The sequence below is a fragment of the Onychomys torridus genome, chromosome 6, assembly GCF_903995425.1.
Source record: "Onychomys torridus chromosome 6, mOncTor1.1, whole genome shotgun sequence".
Lineage (NCBI taxonomy): Eukaryota > Metazoa > Chordata > Mammalia > Rodentia > Cricetidae > Onychomys > Onychomys torridus.
This window is the reverse complement of record NC_050448.1, coordinates 64,141,554-64,166,021: the sequence shown is the minus strand read 5'-3', so window position 1 is coordinate 64,166,021 and position 24,468 is coordinate 64,141,554. Positions and strand designations below refer to the sequence as shown.

Genomic DNA, 24,468 nt, shown 5'->3' with positions numbered 1-24,468 from the left:
GCTGACTTCTATTCCAGCAAAGGTCCTTATATAGCTAAATGCCACCCCACTGTTTTGTTTTGGTGTGTGTGTGTGTGTGTGTGTGTGTGTGTGTGTGTGTGTGTGTGTTTCTCCTAGGGTCTTATGTAGCCTTGGCTTCAAACTCATTACGTAGTCAAGGCTAACCTGAATTTCTGTCCTGCTTCTATCTCCTGAGAGCTGGGATTAAAGGCCTGTGCCAGCACACCCAGTTTATGTGGGACCAGAGATGGAACCCAGAGCTCCTCACACATCAGACAAGCACTCTGCCCACTGAGATGCATTCCTAGCTCCACCTACTGTCTTTGGCTCCTGGAGCTGCTCTGGGGAGTGACCTTAACACACTTCTGCATCCCCGCTGCAGATGTGCTCCTTCCTAAAAGCCAGGACCTGCCCTAGATCTTTCCTTCCTGCCAAAATCGAAGGCCCTGAGAAAAAGTGAACTGCTCCTACAACCCTAGACCTGGTGAGACAGTGCAGTAACGTGATGGAAGGGAGAGCCAGGGTTCAGGCAGGTTCTGCTCTCCCACCCATCCGCCGACTTCATTACACTCCTTCGCCTCTATGGGGCTTCTGCTGAAGTGATGTGGGCCCAGCCGGCTTCCAGCCTGTGCCTTTCCAGGATCCCTGATCTAAATATGTTCAGTGTGGGTCAAGTAAGGATAGATCTTGAACCCAGAATGGGAGGGGCAGAGAAGAGTCAGTTGGGCTCACTCAATGATAGGCTTCCCAGGTGACTTCTAAAGTTCTTTTTGGTTTGGCCTGCAGCCATGAAGTGTTCCACCCAGATGCAAAGTCCCTGGCCTGGAAGGTCATACCATTTTCCTTTGATCTTGGAAAGGGCAAAAGCGCAAGCTGTGTCCACAGCCGTCCTTCCTATAGCCCAGCTGTCCATTGCGATGCTGGAGAGCGTGGGAGAGTGCTGGTTCTCCGTGCACTGTGCCATGCTTTGCCATTTTGTGTCCAGAAAGAGCCTCCTTTACCTTCCTGTTAATGCGAATCTGTTGTTTTAGATGTCCACAATATGTTTTCATTTCACTGTCCATTTTGCAGGCATTTGTAGAGTGCCAGGTATGGTTAGGTGCTGAGGAAACAGTGATGACTACAATGTGCTTACTGGCTCTCCAGGAGCTCACAGTTTAAGTGGCTTCTTGTTCAAGACCAACAGCATTCATATCAAATATAGCAAAGAGATCGAATACATAGAAAGGCACTTTGGGGCAGAAGACAGGAGGTGGGATAATGAGAATGTCTTGTCCACCAGACAGGACCAACAGCTGATCCTTCTTTGAGGAGCAGACAGCTTGGCAGGACAGAGGGAACAGAGCAGAAGAATCAGGAGACTAGGCTGTCTTCTCCTCCCATTGCTCCCTGTGGACTGTCTTAGTTACTTTTGCTGTGACAAAACACCATGACCACGGCTGCTTATGAAAGAAAGAGTTTGATTGGGCTTCCAGAGAGTTGGAGTCTGTGATGGTGGAGTGAGGGCAGAGAGACAGGTGGCTGGAGCAGCAGCTCGGAGCTCACATCTGGATCCACAAGTAGGAGGCAGAGGGGGAACGCTGGGAATGGCATGAATATTTTGAAACCTCAAAGCCCACCCCAGAGACACACCTCCTCCAACAAGGCCACACCTCCTAATCCTTCCCAAACAGTCCTACCAGTTGGGGACCAATTATTCAGACCTATGAGCCTATGGGGGTCATTTTCTTTCAAACCACCACACGGATTGAGCAAAGTATGTAACTGCTCTGGCACTCAGGGTCTTACATACAGATAAAGATGGGATTAAACAATTCCTTAGATGTCTTCCATATTCGGGGTCAGGTCAGTTGGAAGGCTTCTTGAAAGGAGTGCAGTTTCAGAAAATGGAAAAGAGATGCTTGAGTTATATTGCTAGAAAAGATATCCTTCCCTTTAACAGCATCTGGGGAGAAGGAGCTTGGAGTAAAAGGAAGGAGAGAATAGAGACAAGGGCCTAGAGCCTGCATTCTAAGTAATGTTGGAGCCCCTGTGGGTGACTGCGGCAAGGTCTTCAGCTCCAGCTACAGAAAACCATATGTGAAAGCCGCACCAGGCAGTGGTGGCACACGCCTGTAATCCCAGCACTAAGGAGGCAGAGACAAGTGGATCTCTGTGAGTTCGAGGCCAGCTGGGTCTACAAAGCAAGTTTCAGGCCGGCCAGAGCTGTTAAACAGAGAAACCTTGTCTTAAAAAAAAAAATACGAAAAACAAAAAAAGAAAGAAAAAACAAAGAAAAGAAAAAAATAAATAAAGAAAACCATACATGGGAGTGGAAGTTTCCAGAGAAGGACTGAAGAAGGAGGCAGGCTGGGAGAAAGGTCAGATGTTCTCCCTGTGACAAGCTCCCTCCCTTCAGCTCCACCGGCTTCAGGACTCAAACGGGAGGTAGTGTAGCTAAATGAAGCTAAGAGGTTCAGCAGGTGGAATTTCTTGCCCTAACAGGAAGAAGCCATCCCAACAGGATCCTCCCTTTAGACTTCCTTGACAACAGATGTGGCAGCCTAGATGTGGCTGGCAGGTACCTGTCACCAGGTTGACCTCTGACGACTCTACAAAGCCTGTGGCACTGCCTGTGTGCGGAAACAGCATCCTTGAGGGGCTGCTCTGTAACCACTATGCTTAAAATTGTCACTGGGCTTCCTGTGCAGTGCTAGCAAGTGGTACTTAGGCTACGCTAATGCTAGCCTTGCCCTCCTGGGGGTTCCTGAGCTCTCTCACCAAGACAGAACTGGGCACAAACACCTCTCTTTAGTGGGGTGGAAGCATGGAGGAAGGCGGGTGTGTGGATGAGAGCAGGAAGGGAAGAAACAGGAAGAAAGGGAAAGTGGAGAAGAGAACACCACCAATGAAGGAGAGTTAGGTGGGGGCTGAAAAGGGGGCATGGAACAGGACTGCAGAAGAAAGGGAAGGAGAGCTAGCCAGGGCTGCAGCTGGGGAGAGAGCATCGGGCAGGGCAGGCAGAGTCTCTAGTTAACCATGATGGTCGGGTGCACAAGGTCCTCACCAGGACTCCCAGGACTCTCTAGAAGCAGACTCGCACTTAACCTGGCAGCTTTGACAGAACGGTGCGCTGATTTGCTTGGAGCTTTGGGCCCTAACATTCATGTGAGGAAAAAGGAAATGGCGGCCACCAGGGCTTTCTTCTCCAGCACCTCTCTGGTGGTCCTGTTCTCTGTGTCTGCTCCCTGTTCTGAGCTCTCTGGCTGATCCATCGAGGTCCCGTGGAAGTACGGGAAGGTGGTTTGGAGATGCTGTTCCGGGCAGGGTTTACAAGCCAGTTGAAGTTCATGAGAGATGGAGGACAGCACGCTTTGAGAGATGGGAAGAGATGAGACCAAAATTGGGCAGAACATGAGTTTTCAAGTCAGATGAACTTGATTACAGTCATCTTCTGGGTCTTGAGTAAATGCCTGCGTGTTGTTTTCCTCATGCACTAACCATGTGTTGGTGGTACCTTCCTACGTGATGTTAACGCACTGACCTTCATAGTGACTGTAGGTTTTTTTGTTTTAATTAGCCCCATTACACAAAAGGTGTCTAACACATGGAGAGAAGTTAAAACCACTTATCCAAAGTCACAGATATGATATGACGGAACAGTGGGTTTAGAATCAGACTGGCTGGTTTGCTTGTTTGTTTCTCAGGAAGTATACAGCTGTTAGGTAGCAGGACCAGCTGGCAGCTTGGTGCATAGTAGGTCCTCTCAGAGCAAGGCAGGAAATGCTGGATTAGCATATGGGTAGCCTGCCTAGGAAGCTCTGAGCAGCAGAAATTAGGTCTCATTAGAATATCTAGAGGCGGCGGGCGTCACCTTCAGGGTAAGTTAATAAATAGGATCTCATTCTTCAGAGTAGTCTAGAAACTTCAGAAAAGACCAGTACTCCCATCTCCACGTGCACTCTCAGGAGGGCTAATGCTATTTCTGTTACACCCATCCCACCTGTCTACTCCATTGTCCCCAAGGTGGGGCCCACTCACTTCTGCCACCAGGCTTGAAACATTCCACATGGACTGTTCTGTCTGCTCTGTCTTTCTCCACCGCTGAGTCTTGACCTTCACCTCCTATAAAACTTACCCTCGCCAAGCCGTGGCAGCGGCGGCAGCAGTGGCAGTATGGAGCTGTGTGAAGTGCTCCTTCTGGAATGTGATGCCAATTCGGTGGAATTTAGGAAGAACTTGGGTTATGCCTTTTGTCTTTAGTTGCTCCGAAAGCTGGGTGCAGCAAGCTTTAGGACTCTCTCTAGTTTATTCCTCCCATTCGCTGATGTGCCAGGTTTTATGGAAGGCGCGGTGACCATGCTGAGCAAGGCAGTTTCCGAGGCTGGGGATACAAAACTCAGGAGGCATTTTTTTGTTGGAAGTTTGGGGACTACAGTATCTTAGGGGTTTGCTCATTTACTATTTTTTTAAATTTATTTTTCTCCTTTTAATTTTTGGCTGGATATCAAACCCAAGGGCTTGTGCATGCTAGGCAAGTACTGTAACAGTAATATATATCCTTAGTGTCTATTTTTTTTTAAGGTAATTGTTACATAATGATTTTTCCTTTAATAAGGAGTTCATAGTTCTATGTTTAATTTTCACTAAAATCCTATGAGTAGATATTATCTCTGTCTTCCAGTAGGCAAACACATGACAGAGAGGCCAGCTGCTGACCCTGACCTTCTCCAAGCATTAATGTGTGTTTTACTGTATGGCACTGTATGGTGAAACTTACCCTGCCCAGAGGCTTTGCTTCCATTTAAGTTAAAACAAATGATCTTTATCTTGGTGTTTTTGGCACGAGCCTTTGTTAAGTACATAACTGTGTCTGGCTCAGTGTGGACTTGGAGAGATATATCCCACCCACCTTTGCCTGCCTTGGGCTGTAGTCTAAGCCAGAGGCATTGACATGGATTGGCTGCATAGGGCAGTGGGCAGCAGAATTAAAGGAAGGATCTACCATATGTTCAAGATTATGTGAGGCAAGTTGTCTCCATATTGCCAGACCATGGGACAACATTTTCTGTTTCTTTTTAAATATTTATCTATTTATTTTATGTATGTGAGTGACTTGTATTCACGTACACCAGAATAGAGCATCAGATTCCACTGCAGACTGTTGTGAGCCGCCATGTGGTTGCTGGGAATTGAACTCAGGACCTCTGGAAGGGCAGTCAATGCTCTTAAACACTGAGCACCAAAGGACAACTTTTTAAATAGCCATTCTAATTCTGTTTCTATAAGAAGAAGAAGAAGAAGAAGAAGAAAATCTGCCACCATCCTCCCCAAGTGTGTACACACATAAATGCTTATTTAGGTATGTGTATATATAATTTTTAAACAATTTTCTTTGGGCAGCCAGTGGACAGTTGAATTGGTTGTAAGACAAATAGTTACAGGAATCCTGTGTTTAGATAATGATGGGGAAGGTTTCAGCCCTCCACACTCCCCCCCACACCAAACACACCAGTAGCAATATAATGAACTTTATTCTTCAACATATACCATTTTCATCTCTTACCATTGAGCTTTTAAGATAGACTAGGCATCTATAATTAATGTAGGGATGTGTGAGATTACAGCTCTGAAATCAGAAAGATAAGAATTTTAATCCTAGACCATCGAATATTTAGTCACATAGCTGACACTGGCTGACTTATCTGAGTGTGCTCAGTCTCAGTTCCTCGCATGCAGTTGGGAAAATTATCTCTACCGCGCAGAACTGCCCAGAGCATTGAGTGAGATTATATGTGTAGAATGTGTAACCTGAAGGCTGAAGTATTCTTGTGAAATTTTAATTTATATTTTCAGGAGTTAATGCACACGGGTACAAAAATTTTCAAGCGTCGACTGATGAGCTGTGAAAACAGGTCTTGTCCTGTATTGCCCTTTGGCCGCTGTTTCTTACCCTTTATGCATATTGGACCTCAACAAATCCTTGTGTGTTGGGCAAAGCATGGTTTATGATTCTTCTTTTTCAGGCGTAAAATAGAAGCCTGAGCAGGGTAAACAGATCACCAGAGGTCACTCAGATGAGCACTGAGATTAGAACCCAGGGTAGAAAGCATAGTTAAAGATAAACCCCACATTGGTGAATCTTACAGTGGGGCCATAGACCCCTTTGACAGTCCTTTGAGTGCTATGGACCACTCTCCGTCTTCACTTTAAACTCTTACTATTATTTTAAAACTAATATAATTTATAATTATAATTTGACAATATTTTAATATGTATTTTTAAAACGTTCCGTGGACTCGTGTGTGCCTGTGTGTAGATATGTGCATGTCAGTCCAGATGCCTTCAAGGCTCAGAAGAAGGCATCAGATTTCCTGCAGCTGCAGTTATAGAGTTATAGGTGGTTGGGAGTTGCCTGACATGGGTCCTGGAAACTGAACTCAGGTCCTCTGTAAGAGTAATATATACTCTTAACCACCGGGCCGTCTCTCTAGCCCTAGACGCTTACATAGATGATTTTATGGTGATTTTTAGATGAGTCCTTTATCACTAGGAGCTGAAGTTCACACCTTAATGCTTTCTTTGCATTCATCCCCAGCAGGGCTTTAGGAATGCCTCTGGAGAGCAATAGCACATGTCTAATGAGCTGCCAATCAAGCCTGCTCCCCGAGAAGCCCAGGTTTCTGAGTCAGAAGATGTGGGCGCCACACTTAGCCATTGCTTATCTTATCTCTGTGACTTTGGGTGAGTTCCTCGATTTCTCTGCATCTTTGCCTGTTAGATAGCGTTGGTGTTCTTTGCTTCCCCGGACTCCTAAACTAACGTTTATAGAGAGTCCTGTTCCAAATCGTACAGTCATAAACAAATCTGTGGTATTATTTCTCTCTGAGAAGCCTGGGGAGGCTGAGGAATCCAGGAAGAAGTGGATTTATCCTTGGAATTGTATTCTGCAGCTCAGAGAGTACCCCTTCCCTGGGTTCGGCTTCCAGAATCAAGGTCCCCAGCCATGAGTGTGAGTGCTGACTCATGGACTATCCATCCCCGCACCCCCCAAGCTGATCTCAGCCCCATGTGCTTCTTCCAGTCCAAAGGGAGCAATAATCCCATTATGAAGACATGTCTCATTAAGACATCTCTAAGATAGAGCCGGCAAACAGCCCTGTAGACTCTAGGTTGTTGCCTGGGACAGCCTCTCCTCCCTTCCCCCATTCATTAATGAATATGGGAGGTTTTATTCCCCCCAACAAAAGTGTTAATTAGACATTGCTCTGAACAGGGATATTACACAAATGAATTAAACTTAAATCAATCAGCAAGCGAGCTCTGTGCTTCAGGTCCCTTGGATGAGAAGGGATCTGAAGGCTGTAATGGGAAACAGGTGGTGGGATGTCTTCCCTAATGTAGAATGAGAAGGACGAAGCTTCCCTCTGTTTCCAGCACCAGTTTTTCAGGCAGATGCCTTTATTCTTCCATTTCTTTGCCTCCTCGCTTCCTTTCTTTTTTTCTGTTCTCCTTCCCACCATATACACACATACACACAAATATCCTTGAGGTCTTGAGAGCTCAGATTCAATTTTTGTAACTGAAGTTGGTCTAGATTTACCAGTGGTACTTCCTGGCGCCTTACTGGGCCCAGGGTTGATGTGCCAATCAGAAGACACCAAGTGCAATTGCACACTACCCTCACCTTTTCTTGTGAGCCACTAGTTTCCACATCAGAAAACAGTGCATCTCTTGCAGGTGTACAGCAGGGAGAGGTGCCTGTACAGTGAGTCTGAGTGGTTGGGCGACTTCTGGAATCTTTGTGAACTTGTAATACTGATCATCCCTTGTGCACTGAATGCAAAAACATGGAGGAAAAAATTACATTCTTGTCTTTTGAAGATACCTAGTGAATTATGAAGGAGATGGGCCAGTGTGATGGCTCAGCAGGGAAAGGTACTTATTGCCAAGCCTGATAACCTGAGTTTCCTCCCTAGACCCACATGGAGGAAAGAGAGAATCAACTCCTGAAAAAATTGTCTTCTGTTCACATGTGCACTTGTGGCAGGTGTTTGCACACATGTGTAATGGATAGATAGATAGATAGATAGATAGATAGATAGATAGATAGATAGATAGATAATAGATAAATGTAAAAAATTAAAATCTCAATTGAAAAATCCTTATAAACATACAAATGAGCCAGGGATGTTGGTACATACCTATAACCCTAACACTGTTGGCTGAGGCAGGAAGATTGCCTGAATTCAAAGCCAGTCTGGGCTACATAAGCAAGACTTCTCCAACACACACATTATGAACACCTCACACACATCACATATTTACCACACATGAATTCCACATAGTGCCACATACAATATATACCACACACACATATGCAAAACATACGAACATAAGATAGGACAAAACTAAGTATTAGGTATTTGGTATGTAATTGGGGGATAGGTCCGTTGGGAACTATTGAGAAGTTGGAACAAGGATTCTGTTGCTCTGAGAGGGGCCAGTGAGGGGCAAGAGATGCAGAGAAACAGTGATGAGGTGGGCCACCAGGATTGTGCCAGGTAGAGGGTCTGTCTATGTGCTTCTATCTAGCACAGAGTAGAGTTTGAATGAATGCATTAAGCAGCACTTCTTTCATTTTTTGGTAAAGACTGATTGATTGATGTAAAGGTTTTATTTATTTACGCTCACACACACACAAACTATGTGTGAGTATGTGCCCCTGTAAGTGCGGATGCTGGGGGAATACCAGAAGAGGATGTTGGATCCCAGGCTGCTGAAGCCAACTCTGCCGTGGGCACTAGGAACTGAAGGGCAGTCCCCTGCAAGAGTAGCAAGTACTCTCTGGGCGAGCCATCTCTCCAGCCTTCAGGGTGTTGGTTTGCCTGCTCTTCCTTTCCTAGAAGCTCATTATTGTGGCTCTCTCCTGTCAGCAGCCCACCAGGAAGTTGTTCCAGCCTTCTCTCAGGTTCTGCCGCTACAGTCCTCTCTCCTGTCAGCTCTTCACTACAGCACTGAGTTGGGATTTTTGTTTTTGTTTTGTTTTGTTTTGTCTTTTGGAGCCTGTCCTGGATCTCGCTCTGTAGACCCAGGCTGGCCTCGAACTCACAGAGATCCCCCTGACTCTGCCTCCTGAGTGCTGGGGTTAAAGGCGTGCACCACCACCACCACCACCCAGCAGCCTTGAGTTCTCGCTCAGAGATAGATGACAGTTTTCTTCATTCTTTGGTTTGTTTTGGTGTTCGGTATCGGAGACTGAAGCCAGGGCATCGTGCATACTTGCCACGTGTTGTCCTACTGAGCTGAAGCCTCGGCTTCATCATTCTTTTTATTTTAGCTGCCTCAGTTTCCTACAGACTCACCTTTCACACTCCTATATCCACCCAGGCACCTGGCTTCTTCCTGTTCCAGAGGTTTATAATCGTGTCACAGGCATTGCCTCAGACCGAAAGGCTCTTCTCCTAGCCGTTCACTTTCCGGTGTGATCGACAGGAAGAGCGTGTGTAGCAGTAGTGTTGATTTTTTTTTTTTTTTTTCATTGCTATAACAAGATGCCTATGACTGTAAAACAGGGATTTGGGAGGGTTCAGTCCTTGATTGTTTGGCTCTGTTGCTTTTGGGCTTATGTCAAGGCAGTCTGTCCTAGCAGGAGCACATATCAGAGGGAGCTGCTCGTGTCCTGGGTGATAGGATGCAAATAGGGTAGAAGGGACCCTAGAACCCCAGTGTCCTCACTCAGTGACCCACCTCTCTTCCAGTAGGCCCCATCTCCTAAAGGTGACACCACTTCCTCCATAGTCCTACAAACTAGCGAGCCCACTTTGAACGCATGGGCCACTGGGGACACTTCAGATTCTAACTATTGGGAGGAAATCAGATGTGGGCTCTGGCTTACAGTCTCTGACCAGCAGTGAGAACTCAGGGAATTCATTGCGCGTCTCTGAGATCCAGCTGCCTAGGGTTGAGATTTCACGGCTCAGATTTAAAATGGATTTGAAAGTGGTTTATGAGTGCTTAGCTGTTCATCGGTGTAAGCAATTATTATTTCTTGATATTTCTGTTCATTTGGTGTTGAAGAACAGGGAGGTCTTTGTGGATGGCCTACACTGTGGGCAGGTAGAGCAGACTTGGATAGGGTTTGGGCCTATCCAGATATGCTACAAGACCATACATTTTTTCCCATCCCACATATAAAGAAATTCTTTTATTTCATTTAAAAAAAAAAAGTCAAAGCAGGCTAGATAAATGGCTCAGACTGCTCTTCCACAGGACCCAGGTTCAATTCCCAGCACCCACATGGTGGCTCACAACCGCCTTTAACTTCAGTTCCAGGGGATCCTGTGCCTTCTTCTGGCCTCCGTAGACGTCAGGCATGCGTGCAGTGCACTGACATTAATGCAGGCAAAGTATTCGCACACATTCTAAAAAGGGAGTGGGATCAAGACACGCTGGAGAAGAAAAACCAATACTTAAATTATGTGTATATTTTAACTAATAAACATGGAGTGTGTGTGTGTGTGTGTGTGTGTGTGTGTGTGTGTGTGGTGTGTGGTATATGTGAATGTGTGTGTGTGTGTGTGTGGTGTGTGGTATATGTGAATGTGTGTGTGTGTGTGTGTGGTGTGGTATATGTGAATGTGTGTGTGTGTGTGTGTGTGTGGTGTGTGGTATATGTGAATGTGTGTGTGGTGTGTGGTATATGTGAATGTGTGTGTGTGTGTGTGTGTGTGTGTGTGTGTGTGTGTGTGTGGTGTGTGGTATATGTGAATGTGTGTGTGTGTGTGTGTGTGGTGTGTGGTATATGTGAATGTGAATGTGTGTGTGTGTGTATGTGGTGTGGTATATGTGAATGTGTGTGTGTGTGTGTGGTGTGTGGTATATGTGAATGTGTGTGTGTGTGGTATATGTGAATGTGTGTGTGTGTGTGTGTGTGTGTGTGTGTGTGTGTGGTGTGTGGTATATGTGAATGTGTGTGTGTGTGTGGTGTGTGGTATATGTGAATGTGTGTGTGTGTGTGGTATATGTGAGTGTGTGTGTGTGTGTGTGTGTGTGTGTGTGTGTGTGTGGTGTGGTATATGTGAATGTGTGTATGTATGGTAGTTGTACATGTGTGTGATGTGGTGTGTTTACGTGTGTTTGTGTACATGTGTGTGGTGTTTATATGTATACTTTTATTTGTTTACTTCTGCCTTTTTAAAAATTGCTTTTGCTTTTCCCACCCTTTCCTTTCCTTCCTGGCTTGTGTCTGGTCCCAGGCCCTTAGAACTGAAGCAGTAACTTTCAGCTGCTGCCTGCCGTTGTCTCCTGTCTAGGGCACGCTTAAGCATCCTCCTAATGGGTCAATTACTTAGCATTTGCCAGATTCTGTTTTTATTGTAGAAGGAACCTGGAGAGAACAGCTCCCTCGGATTTAGCCTGAGGCAGTGTGCGTCAGAGAGAGGGAGGTCCAGATTATGAGTGCTGTGGTGGGTACTCCTGCACACAGGTCGTCACAGCAGAGCTTCACACAGCTCTGCCATGGTATTTCTCCTCCACCAGCGGGGAGAAGGGCTTGGGAATGACATAAGAACCTGCCCTACAGTGGAAGCCGAAAGTGGGCGTGGATCAGTAGGGAGAAAGAGAATTCAGAGGGAAGAGAATGAAGTTATGAGTTCCTCCTCTGTTCCCTGTAGAATAGTCTATTTGCTGTTGAACCGTTTACTTTAATTCACATAAAGGTCTGCTAAACAGGAATTAATGATCCTATTTTCTGGCTGAGCTAGAACGTCTAGAGAAATGAGGATAGATGTGAAATCCAAACCTGAAACTCTGGCCATGGCTCTTTTTACCATGATCTCATAGGTTTTCATACGATCTTCACGATGAAGCAGCTGGACCATGTCGCTGCTAGATGGAGACCACGAATCAGATGTTTGGGTGTCTTGTTTTATTCATTCGTTTGTTTTATTTTTGAGATAGGGTTTCACTCTGTAGCCCAGTTTATCCTGGAACTCACTGTGAATCCTAGGCTGCCCTTGAACTTGAGGTTTTCTTCCTGTCTCAGCCTCTAAAATGCTGGGATTACAGGCTTGTACCACTTTGTAGATCTTGTTCATAGCCCAGTAATTGGAGGGGCGGCGTGCTCTTGCCCCTTAAAGAGTCATTTAGAAAGCGAAAGCATCCTATAGAATTGCACCAAACCGAGGGGTAGACTTGTGCACTAAGTTTCCAGTTAGCCCTCAAACCCTGACAGATACAAACAGCCAAGCATCTGAAAGATGCTTCCCTAAAGCACAGTCAGATCAAGGGACCCTAGCGATCCCAAGGATCCCAATTGCTTGCTCGTTTGTTTGTTTTTTTCCGATGTAGAAGGCACCTAGAGTCTTGGCTCTACAAATTAGAGAGTTAGAGTTACACACACTGCACAGCAAATGGAGCCCCTGGAGCATAGACTCAGAGTGAGGGATTGCAAGCTGCGCATCCATCCATTCATTGTTCTAGGCATATATTCTAGTGCGGCTGGTTTAGACGGGTACTGTAGATCAGAGAGGAGGCAGTTTAACAGGTTTACGGAGCTGCTCTGGGATGAAGACTACAAGGCTCCTTTACAGTATTAAAACTTACAGAATTCTGGCACAAGAGGCATGCTTGGTGCTCAGCTAACAACAGGCACTGGGCTGGATGTCCTGGATGGATGGTGAAGGGGTAGGTGAGCGAGAGCAGTCAGGGCGGGTTCCTGGAGCCCTCCAGATAGACAGGGTCTACGAGAAGGAAAATAGCAGAGACTCCATGGAGGGGAATTCCTGGGTTTTGGTTGGTGTGAGTTGTCTAGGATAAAGCACAGTCTCTAAGATGAGGGGCTTGATGGACACTTTGGAGTCCTCCTGACAGAGACTGGCATAATCTTGGTCAACCTACTGGGGGATGGGTCTTACATTTTAAAGCAAGAAGCTGGGCTGACAGGTGAATAAGGTATCCTAATAGCTGAGAGCATCCCTGTTGCCTGGCTTTGAAGGGGAAAGAGGAGACAATGTGGGCTGGAGAACAAGCTGTCTAAAGAAGACTCTGTAGGAGCAACCAAAGAGGACACCAAATGGGAGTGAGGGTATTCAGCTTGTGGGCTGTGTGGCACTCAGTAGATCTGCCTTAAACTACAGTGGGACCTCTTCTAAGGCCTGATTTAGCTATGCCCTTGGGGACCCCCTGCATCTCTTGGCATGGTGCCTGTCTACCCCATGTAGTGACACTCAGAGAGCAGTTGCTAGTATTGGGCTGGCCTTGAACTTATAACAATCTTCTTGCAAGCTGGAATTACAGGCATGAGCCATCATTGATAGTAAAACAGCGCTGTTTGGTGGTGCTGGTTAGCAGCAGAAAAGTCATGGGCCACTGCAGAACCCAATGTTAGTTTTTAGAGCTTTATTAGGAGGGAAGGTGGGGGCAGGCATGGTGGGGGAAGGAAGCAGGGAGGGGGAGCAGAGCAGAGAGCAGATAGAGAGAGAGTGGGGGTTCATATCCAGCTTTTTAAGGTGGGGATTGCGTGACCACATAGCGGGTACGTAGTCATCTGTGCTCACTGATGACGTAAGATGTTAGACCTGGAGGAGTGAGGGCAGGATCTTAACAGTCATATCCAGCTGGGGTCATCCATTTGTGAAAGTAGTTAGCCACCTTGCCTTCTCCAGGCATTGTAAACATGACATGGATTTATTTGTATGAAATAGTTAGCAGAATGCCAGGTATACATTTATACAGTAAGTGACCATGGTTCTTGTCGGCCATCATGTCTCATCTTTCCATTTAAACTCTGGATGTAGCCCTCTTCCAGGGATGAAAGCATTACCCTCCTGTGGACCGTGCTCCCCATCACATAGCTTCCCTTTGGGGTTCTTAGGCTCTAGTGTCTAGGCACCTGGTCTCTGTCCCCAGATCTCTCCCCAAGGCCCAGAGTAGAGCCCAAGAACCTTACAGTTGACCCCTGCCACTTGAACCCTCTTCCTTAGCAAGAATCAATTCTACTCTGTCGGCTAGATCTACAGCAGGACTACCATGCCAGCCACTGGTGGTGGCTCTAGCTGATGAGGGTGTGGCTCTGTGCCCACCAGGTGTCTCAGGAATCCCTTCTCAGACTTGCCATCTATCTGCCTGGGTCTGGGCAGGAAAAATCTTGGGTCATGTGGAAGGGGCATTAAGTAGATGGGCCCTTAGCTATGAGTACCAGGAAGGACTTTTGTCTTGTTCACCAATTCAGAATCTAGAACCACGACACAGAGTAGGTCCTTCATGAATACTCTCCAGCCTAAGATGGAGAGGCAGTATCCCACTGACCGCAAAGAACTGCTTTTTATTAACAGAGCTGTCAACATAAAGAAAGTGTTGCTTCATGAGGGAGTAAGCCCTGCAGTTAGGTTCAGGAGGAGCCTGCAGGCCACATGCTGGACATGCTGGATGGGGACTTCAGATTGTGAAGGGAGACTGGGACAAGGTGACCTCCCTGTCATCCCGTCCAATGCTAAAGTGTCCTCTCCCCTCCGAAGCTCAGGCTGCCTGGTCTTGGCATTATAAATGTTTGGGCTTTGCTGACAATGCCTGGATCTAGATTGCCTTGGAATTGTCTGGGAGAGTGGGAAATGGAAACACTTGGAAATCCTTTTACCTTTGCTGACCCCACAGCGATGTTCTCATTTAGTTCTCTGTATCAAATTGCCGTCGGTAAAATCTCTGGATGCACAGCGTGTGCTGTTTGCTCTCTTTTATAAAGCCCCTCGTTCCCCCTGCTTGGCCAGTGGATGAGACAGTAGCATTGACTTGGGACTGGGATCAGAAGACATGAGAATGGCAAGATCTAGGTGGGATGAGGTGGCACGTCGGAACCCGGCAAGCCGGGGCAGGGGATAGGAACCCATGGGCCTCTGTATGACAGTGTGCTCAGTTTCTACCCCGCCGCCGCTGCACCCAGTCTTCAAGCTGGGCTGCCCCCTCGGATAGCGCGTGATCCCTGATCACGGGCCTGGAGGAGAGACCCTATGGCTTAGCACATTTGTTTCCCACTCCTCCTCACTCCATGTGTAAAAGCACCGAAGACATCAAAACTGTCTGCCCCTATGAGATATGAATTGCCTCTTTTAGGGCATTCTTTCCAGATGGCCTAGAGGTTGCTACATGTGTTAGTGTTCTGCGCCCTGAGGGAGGTCCCAGAGGCAGGGAATGAGTCTGGCTTGCTCTTGAGAGAGAACTCTGTTTGTCACTTGTGGGTAATGTTGTTATGGGGTTGTTTTTTTTGGTTTGTTTTGATGTGTTTGGTTTCTGTTTTTTTGGCAACCATGCCATCTCCTCGTGGCTGTTGATGTACTTAACAGCAGAGCGCCAAGAAGAGCGACAGCTGATGCACAGGAGGTTCACCTGCTGGGAGTACGGACCGAGTCTCTCGGGCATGTTTTCCCTCTGGACAGTTCCTCTGCTCTTGCTCCAGTCTGGGGCTGGGGGGTGGGGGCTGATGTCATACTCAAGGCCCTTCCTTCCTTCACTCACTCTTTTGCTCCCTTAACCAAACTGACCCCTCTGTAAGCCAGTTTCTGGGTGCAGCCTCCTTCAGGAATAGAGGAAGATCTGGACTCTCGCCCTGCATCCGGCAGCAGGGACAGACACACAATGGCCTGACAGTGTAGTGAAGCGTGGCAGGCAAACCTCCTTCCAAGGGTAAGAAGTGAGGAGAATGGGAAAGAAGACCAGGGCCTGTAGAGGCTGCCGGGCCATGGCTCCAGCTTGTACTCATTTGAAGACATGCCTGAGCCAAGGTTTACTGGATTGGTAGTGTCCCCCGTACTACCAGCCTGCCATGTTAAAGGGAGCAGGCATGGGGTGAGGGCAGAGAAAGCGAAGACAACCCCTCATGGCCCTGAGAGCAGGGGGCAATCCAGACCACCAGGAGCTCGTCACAGTGACCTGTGGCTCTTCCCCTGGGGAAAACGGCTCAGATGGGGTAGCAACCGAACAGGGTTGCCAGGTGACCAGTAGGTAAGAGGGTCCAGGCATGGGGTGAGGGTGACCTTTGTGCCCTTCTCTGACCTCCTGTTTCCACAGGAGGTAGGTAGGCCATTGACAGTCTTTCACCTGGGCCCACAAGCTTGTCCATCACTCCACTCTGTTACTTGTGGCCTTAGCTTCCTCAGGCAAAGTAGGAGAGTAAGAGACCAGGTGAGCTTACGGGATTGGAGTCACCTGATAATCCCCATATCTTTATACTACTCTTCTGTTCACTGAATCCCTACTAAGAGCCAGCCTGTGTGTTCATACACTGCAGTCTTCATCACTGGAAGCTGGGGCAGTTGTCCTGCTCTGTAGGTAAGGAAGTGGATAGCGGTCAGGTGGCACACAGGCAGGCAGCCTGCTTTGGCCTTTGCCCCTCTCTGTTACTCTTGCCTTCTGCCTGTGAAGGACTGCATGTCTTGAGGGTAAGAGAGGAAGAATCAGATGCTGTCTATATAACCGGGCTGTGAGAGTGAGTGAGTCACACTGGAGTGTCTGGGGACAGAGCCTGCATGAAAAGTTTCCTGGAAATGTGACCGTGACACCGTGACACCTTATACCCTCCTGGTAGAGGGAGAAGAATAAGAAGGCCGAGGCCAGCCCCTCCCCCCTCCTCCAGTTCACCCCAGCCCCTCCCCCCTCCTCCAGTTCACCCCAGCCCCTCCCCCCTCCTCCAGTTCACCCCAGCCCCTCCCCCCTCCTCCAGTTCACCCCAGCCCCTTTCTTGGCCCCTTCTGTAAGCTCCCCTACCCCAGCTTGTGGTCTTCACCCGTTGGAATCAGATATGGCCTTTGTCTTTCTGCCTGGCTGCTCCCTTTCAGGGATAAAGGGCTCTGTGTCTGGGAATGTCGTGGCTTAGGGAAGCCTGGAGCAGCTTGGAGACCTTTTCTCTGCATCACCTTCCTTGAGACTGGTGAGTGAGCCCCATGGAGGTAGAGAAAGCCTTTGCTTTCCCAGGACACTGCCCAGGGAGGAAAGGGGAGCAGAGCCGAGAATGTGGCCCATGGAGAGGCCTGGGGAAGTAGCATGGGTTGAGTGTCAACAGGGAACTGAAGAATAGCAGGGTGGGTTGAGCCTCCTGCTCCCTACATGGTCCCACTCGGATCAGCCATGGACGTGTGAGAGGACTCATGCCAGGTTGGGTGGTGGCTGTCCCTTTGGGTGCACCATGTGCTCCGTTCCACCAGGGGCAGGCTTAACTATTTACTAGCTTAATGTGATCTGAGAACCATGGTGTTGATGATAAAAGGGCTGGTGAAATTTCATGTCAATTTATAATCACCATTATTACTAATAGCTTCCTCTACATAACATGTACAAGGCTAAGCACTTCATCCAGTCTTTACCGCCATATTTTATAGATGAAGAAACACCAAGGCTCACATGAACTAACTGTATTTGTTCACAGTGGTAGCGCTGAAACTTTGAGGCAATCCATCAGCATACTCAAGCCCTCCACGGCAGGAAGACCCTCTGTTTAATCCCGTCTTTGCATCCCAATAGGTTTGTGAAACATGAATTCTTTAGTTTCACCTCTACATTTCCATCAGTGCAATGGCATTAATGATAGGAATTTTCATGGTGGGTATTAGGAGACAACTACGTAAAACATTCCTTCAGAAGACTTGAACTCTTTGAGAACAGAGGTGATGGTGTATCTAGATGTCAGAAAGTAAGCAGTGCGGACATGGCCCCTCCCTGGGTGCAAACATGCCATGTCTGCCATACTTACGTTCCATGTGCTGGAGGCACAGTGTAAAGGCAGCTTGCTCAAGGGTGGCAGAGCAGAAGGTAGCCCACTTCTGCCTACCTCAAGACCAAAGCTGAACTTCTTGTAAAGTCCTCCCTGGGGAGGGTGTGGTGCTGTGCGTTGTTCTGGGAGTCCACATCTGGAGACAGCTTCCACCTTTCTGGACACCCACCTTTTGTTTTGTTTTTGTTTTGTTTTGTTTTGTTTTGTTTTGTTTTGTTTTGTTTTGAGACAGGGTTTCTTTGTGCAGCATTGGCTGTCTGTGAACTAATGCTGTAGCCAGGCTGGCCTCGAACTCACAGAGATTCGCCTGCCTCAGCCTCCCGAGTGCTGGGGTTAAAGGTGTGCACCACTGCCACCTGTAGCAGACTTTCTGTGAACCACCAAACTGCTTCCAAACCAAGACATGGAGACTTATCAATTGTGAATGCTCGGCCTTAGCTTAGGCTTGTCCCACTGGCTCTTATAACTTAGTTTAACCTGTTTCTCTTCATCTATGTTTTGCCTCAGGGCTTTTACCTTTCTTTCATTTTGTATGTCTACTTTTCCTGCTTCTTCCATGTCTGGTTGGCTGGTGGCTGCCTGGCTGGCTGGCCCTGGTATGTCCTTCTCTTTCTCCCTCCTTCTCTCTTCTCTCAAGCCTAGATTCCTCCTCCTACTTATTCTCTCTGCCCGCCAGCCCCGCCTATCCCTCTCCTGCCTAGCTACTGACCAGTCAGCTCTTTATTAGACTAATCAGGTGCCTTAGGCAAAGAAATGTGTCTTCACATCGTTAAACAAATGCAGCATAAACAAATGCAACATATCTTTACATAGTTAAACAAATGCAGAATAACAAATGTAACATACCTTTACATAGTTAAAGTAATAGTCTGCAACATAAACAAAGGTAACACATCTTTACATAGTTAAAGTAATATTCCACAATAACTGCCTGGCTCTGGACACCCACTTGAATGGAGGTAGATCAATAAAACTTCTTACCAGGCAGTGATGGTGCACGTCTGTAATCCCAGCACTCAGGAGGCAGAGGCAGGTGGATCTCTGTGAATTTGAGGCCAGATTAGTCCACAGAGTGAGTTCCGGTACAGCGCGGGTGGGGTGGTTACACAGAGAAACCCTGTCTCAAACAAACAAACAATAAAACAAAACAAAATTAAAAAAAAAAAAAAAAGGAACAGAAGGATAGCTTTAACAGTCTAGTCTGTCTATTTAATGCTTTAAATGTCCAAGTGCTATCTTGATAGTAATAACTAAGATGGGAAAAGAAAATGACTGTTTCTTGGATCTATAAAGGAAATATCCAGTAGATCAATTAATAACTACAATATGAATACACTGGATAATGGTAAAGGTCATGGAGAACAATAAAACAATAGAAGGGGTGTCTAGGATGTGGCAAGGCTGGTCTACAGTTAAAAGTCAGTCAAATTTCTGTGGCTGTGATAACTATTTAAGCAACCTATAAGGACGGAGGGTTTATTCTGGCTCGTGACTTTAGTCCGTGGTTGCATGGTCCCATTGCTTTGGTGATGAAGCAGAAGATCGTGGTGGAGAGTGGGTGGCAGAACCAAGCTGCTTATCTCACAGCAGCCAGGAAGCAGAGAGAGGAAAGAGCCGAATCCCAATCACCTTACCTGTGATGATCTTGCTTCCTATCATTAGGCTCTTCCTCCTAAAGATCTTGCCATCTCCCAGCAGCACCATGGGCTGGAGACTAAGCCTTTAGTGCGTGGGCTTTGGGAAGACGCGTAGGATCCAAACCATATCAGGCTAGAGAATGTATATAGATGACAACAACTTAGAAAAGGTACGAAGGACAGGAAGGGACAGGCATGACTCAGGAATGTGCCTGGTATAGTTGAGCAAAAACTAATGAACTAGTAATTGGACAAACTAGTAATTGATGTAATGGGTAGAGGCATGAGCACCTAAGTGCAACGTGCAAATAAGGACGTCTTCAGGACCACAGTTCCTTCCTGACCTTCATCACCCTGAACCAGGGCAGAGCTCACAAGGTGAACAGCACATTCCAGTAAGATTCCCTGCACTTCACATGGCAGTCTCTGATCAAGTTCAGGATTCCCCATGACGCTTATGGATTTGATACGTTGACAAATGATTCACAGGGTTCAGAAAAGTACTATACTTACAGTTTGCAAAGAGATCTGTGGGTGGAGATCTGAGAAGGGTCCTAATGGAGCTGCTGTGTCCTCTGCTTGAGGAATCAAGACTAACCTCCTCCGTAAGTCACGTGTTCACTAACTGGAAGCTGCTGGGACCCCGAGTAGAGGGGTATTTACTGGGGTTACACAGTTGAGTTCGCAGCCTCTAGCCTTCCTCAGTTTAGTCTAGTGCCTTCCCTAGCATAAACCCAGGAGTGGAGCTGGCACAATGGCACACTCCTTTCATCTCAACACTGAGGAGTAGAAGCAGGAGGATTAGGAGTTCAGGGCTGCCCTTAGCTAAATAGCCAGTTCAGATCATTTTAGACTATGTGAGACAGTCTCAAACAAGCAAAATGGAAACCAAACCAACCCAAAAACCAGCTGTGGGTCTAGCATTAGCAACAAAACTTCTCTTGTCACTCTGAGGTCCTTAGAGCTTGGGACTTCTGTCCCAGGAAGGGGACGAAGACCAGACAAGCTCTTTAGTGTGAGAGTAGGCTTTGAAAGAATCCTCAGGACCAGGACTTCTAAACAATAGCAGAAGCCATCTGTGGGTCAGGAGAGGGAAGAGGTGGGCAGAGGAGCAATATGTTAGAATTTCTGTTTGAACAAAGTTACTCTGGCTGCTATGTTAAGAGTAATCTAGGGCGGTGGGGTGGCGGCACACGCCTTTAATCCCAGCACTCCGGAGGCAGAGGCAGGTGGATCTCTGTGAGTTTGAGGTCAGCCTGGTCTACAGAGTGAGTTCCAGGACATCGGGGCTACCCAGAGAAACCCTGTCTCAAAAACAAAAGCAAACAAGCAAAGTAGACCTGGGAAGGAATGGGGACTCACCGTGGTGACTCTAGTTGTCCAGACACAAAATGGTGGAGAGCACCGGGGCACCCATCACTAGAATTACTTTGAACTTAGAACTAGCTGGTGGTCTGGGTTCAAGGTAAGAAAGAAGTAAGAGTCAGGTAATATGTTTTGCCTTAAGTTCTGAGGAGTGATATTGTGATGTACTGACAGTACAAGGTCAGGGTGAAGACCAAAAGCTCAATTTTGCTTTGGGGATGGTGCTGGGGATGAAACCCAGGGCCCCTTATGTGCTGAGCATATACTCTGTTACTGAACTACATCTCCAGCCCAGGAGCTTAGTTAAGTGTGAGTTGCTAATTAGATACCCAACTACAGATGTTAAATAGGCCATTTGATAGATGCATCTGGGTCTTGAGGGGGCGTTCTCAGCAGAGATAGGATATCAGAAGAAGTGGTGTTTAAAGCCATGTAACTAACAGCTGGAGAGATGGCTCAGTCAGTAAAATGCTTGCCACACAAATTTGATGACTGAGTTCAGATGCTTAGTACCCATGTAAAAAGCCAGGTGCAGTAGTGCAAGCCTGTAAAACTAGCCCTGGAGAGGGAAAGACAGGAGGAGCCTTCAGTTTTGCTGGTGAGATAGTCTTGTGAATGTCTAAGTTGCAGGCTCAGTGAAAGACCCTGTCCCAAAAATTAAGGCAGAGAATAGAGAAAGACAGCCAACGTTAACCTCTGGTGTCCACCCAAAACTGCACTCTGACATACACAAACATGTACAAATGGCCGGGCGGTGGTGGCAGCGCACAAATTTAATCCCAGCACTCAGGAGGCAGAGGCAGGCGGATCTCTGTGAGTTGGAGGCCAGCCTGGGCTACCAAGTGAGTTCCAGGAAAGGCGCAAAGCTACACAGAGAAACCCTGTCTTGAAAAGCCAATAAATAAATAAACAAACAAATAAATAAATTTTTAAAAATGTACAAATGTAACCATAGACCATATGATTAGATGAGTTCACCACAGTAGCAAAAGGAGAAGACAGGCCCAAAACAAAACCCTGGAAACCACAGGTAAGTCCTCACTCCTCCAGGAAACTCTGTGTGGCAGACAGAGAGCTTTACAGAACATCGTGGCTAGTGGGAATGAAAAGCTGTGGGGTCCAGTTCCAATGGATACACCTACAACACAACCCCAGCATCGAAGGCTCAGGGATGGTTGTGGAAGAGGGTGTGGTAAGAGCCAGAGATTGTGTTTCCTAGGAATGTCAGAAGCTACACCCATGCAGTCTCACCAATGGGACTACTGAACAGGGACAACAATTGGCATGCTTATGTGAACAGAAGAAAGCCCAGGAGGCCTCAACAAAGAGCGGCAGGCAACCAAAGGATGCTGAGATGATGGGGAGAAATAGTCTTCCCCAGGGAAGAGCACACCAGTTGTTTATCTGACATCAAATGGTCAGCCCTAAAGACATATGAGTAATATTACACAGACTGAACGGGTTGTACTTAGGAATGTGTGTGTTACACACACACACACACACACACACCAGCAATCAATGGGAGAGGGCATATGAATTTGAAAGTGAGCAACAAGGGGTGTATGGGAGGGCTTGAAGGGAGGAAAAGGAAGGCAGAAGTGATGCCATTATATTATAATTTTTTAAAAAATGAAGAAGAAACGTCGGAGGGTAGAAAGTCATAGAAAAATCATGTATGTGGATTCCGCAGGACCAGTGAGGAAAGGCTTTAACTAGAAAGTTCTACTGTGGCCCATGAGGCGAGATGGCTAAGGACTAAGGGGCAGACTCAACAGCAGACTACATACATGGCTGGCCCGTGCAAATCCCCGAGTCCAGTTCTAAGCATGGAAAATTAGGTAAATAAATGCCCACACCCAATAAGAGGAGGGCTAAGGTGGGGCTAGGGTTGCTTTGAGGAGCGCTATCTCCGGTGACCTCAGTGAGAAACGTTTTGGGATGATTTGTGATGGATGGTAGGATTATGTGGCCAGTTCTGCCAGAGTTGATTATGTGCCCAATTCTGCTACGAGGAGAACAGAGGTTAAGGATTCAGCAGTGGCTGTCTGGGGTCACGAGAGGAGAAGACGCAGCATATTTACAGGAAGATGCCTGTGGGAGCGGCGGCAGCGTTAGAAATGAAGGATATTTGGTCAGAAGTAAAGGAGACTCAGGGGGAATGTCATAACTCTCCTCTCATGCTTAAAGGACTATCATGTGGAAGAGAATTAGATTCATTTTATGTGACCCCCGAGGAAAAATGCGGAGTGACGCTTAGAAGCGGTGGAAAGGAGGATGACAGTACAGGCTGAATTAGAAGTCCTTGCATGCGTTATTTTCTCATCTGGTTCATGTGCACTCAGTGCCCACTGTGGGGTCAGCACCGGCCAACGCACCCACGCCGAGTTCTGCTGAAAGCCCAGCCCCTTTCAAGTAGTGGAGAGGAACTCTGACAAGTAGTGTAATGTGGGCTGGAAATGCTGACCCGGCTGGGGTGGGGAGTGAGTGAAGATTTGGGGTCATATGGTTCATTGGCATCATTCTTGGCTAAGGATAGTCCACTGTCCGATAATGGAGATCTATCTCAGTCAAGTCCGGGGAGTTCCCTGGATGGCTAGGCTGTGTAGATCCAGCCTTCATAAAACACGACGTCTGATAGACGACGGGTGGCATTCAGTTCTCATTCTACCCCAGACAAAGCCAGTCTTGTGTCTTTTACCTGGGTCCAGAGTTTGGGTATCGAGGGAAACGTCTCTTGCCTCTGTCTCCCAGCTCCGTTTCCCCTAAACCCGCTCATCAAGCCAGTTCTCTGTCCTCCGCCTGGACCTTCTTCCGTGCTGCTCCTCTACCTGAACACGTTCCTATTTCCTGAACACGTTTCATGTTTTCTTGTTTCAAGAAGGTCTCTGGAACTCAAGTTCCCTGCATCTGTGGCGTTCTCCAGAATTCTTGGTGTGGTCCTCCTTGTGTCTCTCGGGCGTGTTGTGAGACATGTCTAGTTTAAACAGCCCTTAGGATGCTGTAAGTGAGGAGGATGGAAGGAAGGAGGAGGAAGCAGGAAGACTGATTTGAGTTGCACCTTTCTTGAAGTTGGTATTCTCTTCATGCTACAAAGCAAGCGCGTTGCCGCAGGTTGACTGGGCCAGTGGGCTGCTGTGTGGACGCGCTTGAGCACCGCACCCTGCTGCCTCTCTCAGGGTGGAAAAGGAAAGAGTTAAGACAGGAAAGCTGCTTTCTGTTCAGCCTGACTGCTCTGAGCCGATGAGGGGAGACATAGACTATGCCCCCACCCTCTCTGAATTCACAGCCATAGAATCACAGGACATCCAAGAGGGACATGGGGAGGTGACATGGAATGGCCACAAAGGGAAAGTAACTGTGCGCCCTTGTGTATCTACAAAACTAACAAAATGTCTGATTTGGCAACTCAAGGCAGGTCCCTGAACAACCACACATTAATCCCATTGCAGCGAGTCTCCGTTCTGGTGGCCTTGCTCTCCAGGTAGAAGGGTAAGTACAAGAGCAGGAAGTGCTTCGTGTTGGAGGACTCATAGGCAGAACAATCTAATGGCATCAGTCTCACTTCTCAGAGAAGAGAGAAAGACACAGTGAACAGATTAAAGGGACATAGCACACTTGAACCCAGGGATTCCAAGAGGAGCAGTCGGGTGGGTGTGCTTGTTGGGGAAGGTTTCCTGGAGAGGAGGCGTTTGGGTTGTATTTAGGAAGAAAAACAACTTGGAG

General features: G+C 47.3%; 1 protein-coding gene across 8 annotated transcripts in view; it reads left to right on the top strand.

Annotated features, from left to right (window-relative positions):
- Window positions 1-24,468, top strand: part of Kirrel1 (kirre like nephrin family adhesion molecule 1) — an 89,772-nt gene that overhangs the window by 27,135 nt on the left and 38,169 nt on the right. For 3 of the 8 annotated variants that reach the window (XM_036190482.1, XM_036190479.1, XM_036190481.1), the window contains exon 2: window positions 6,578-6,723. The exons of 3 other annotated variants lie outside the window; for them this stretch is intronic. In XM_036190482.1, coding sequence (XP_036046375.1) covers window positions 6,591-6,723 — 133 coding nt within the window. In that variant the 5' untranslated portion in view covers window positions 6,578-6,590. The remainder of the gene's footprint in view (window positions 1-6,577; window positions 6,724-24,468) is intronic. 2 more of the 8 variants (XM_036190483.1, XM_036190480.1) reach the window with 1 other exon arrangement.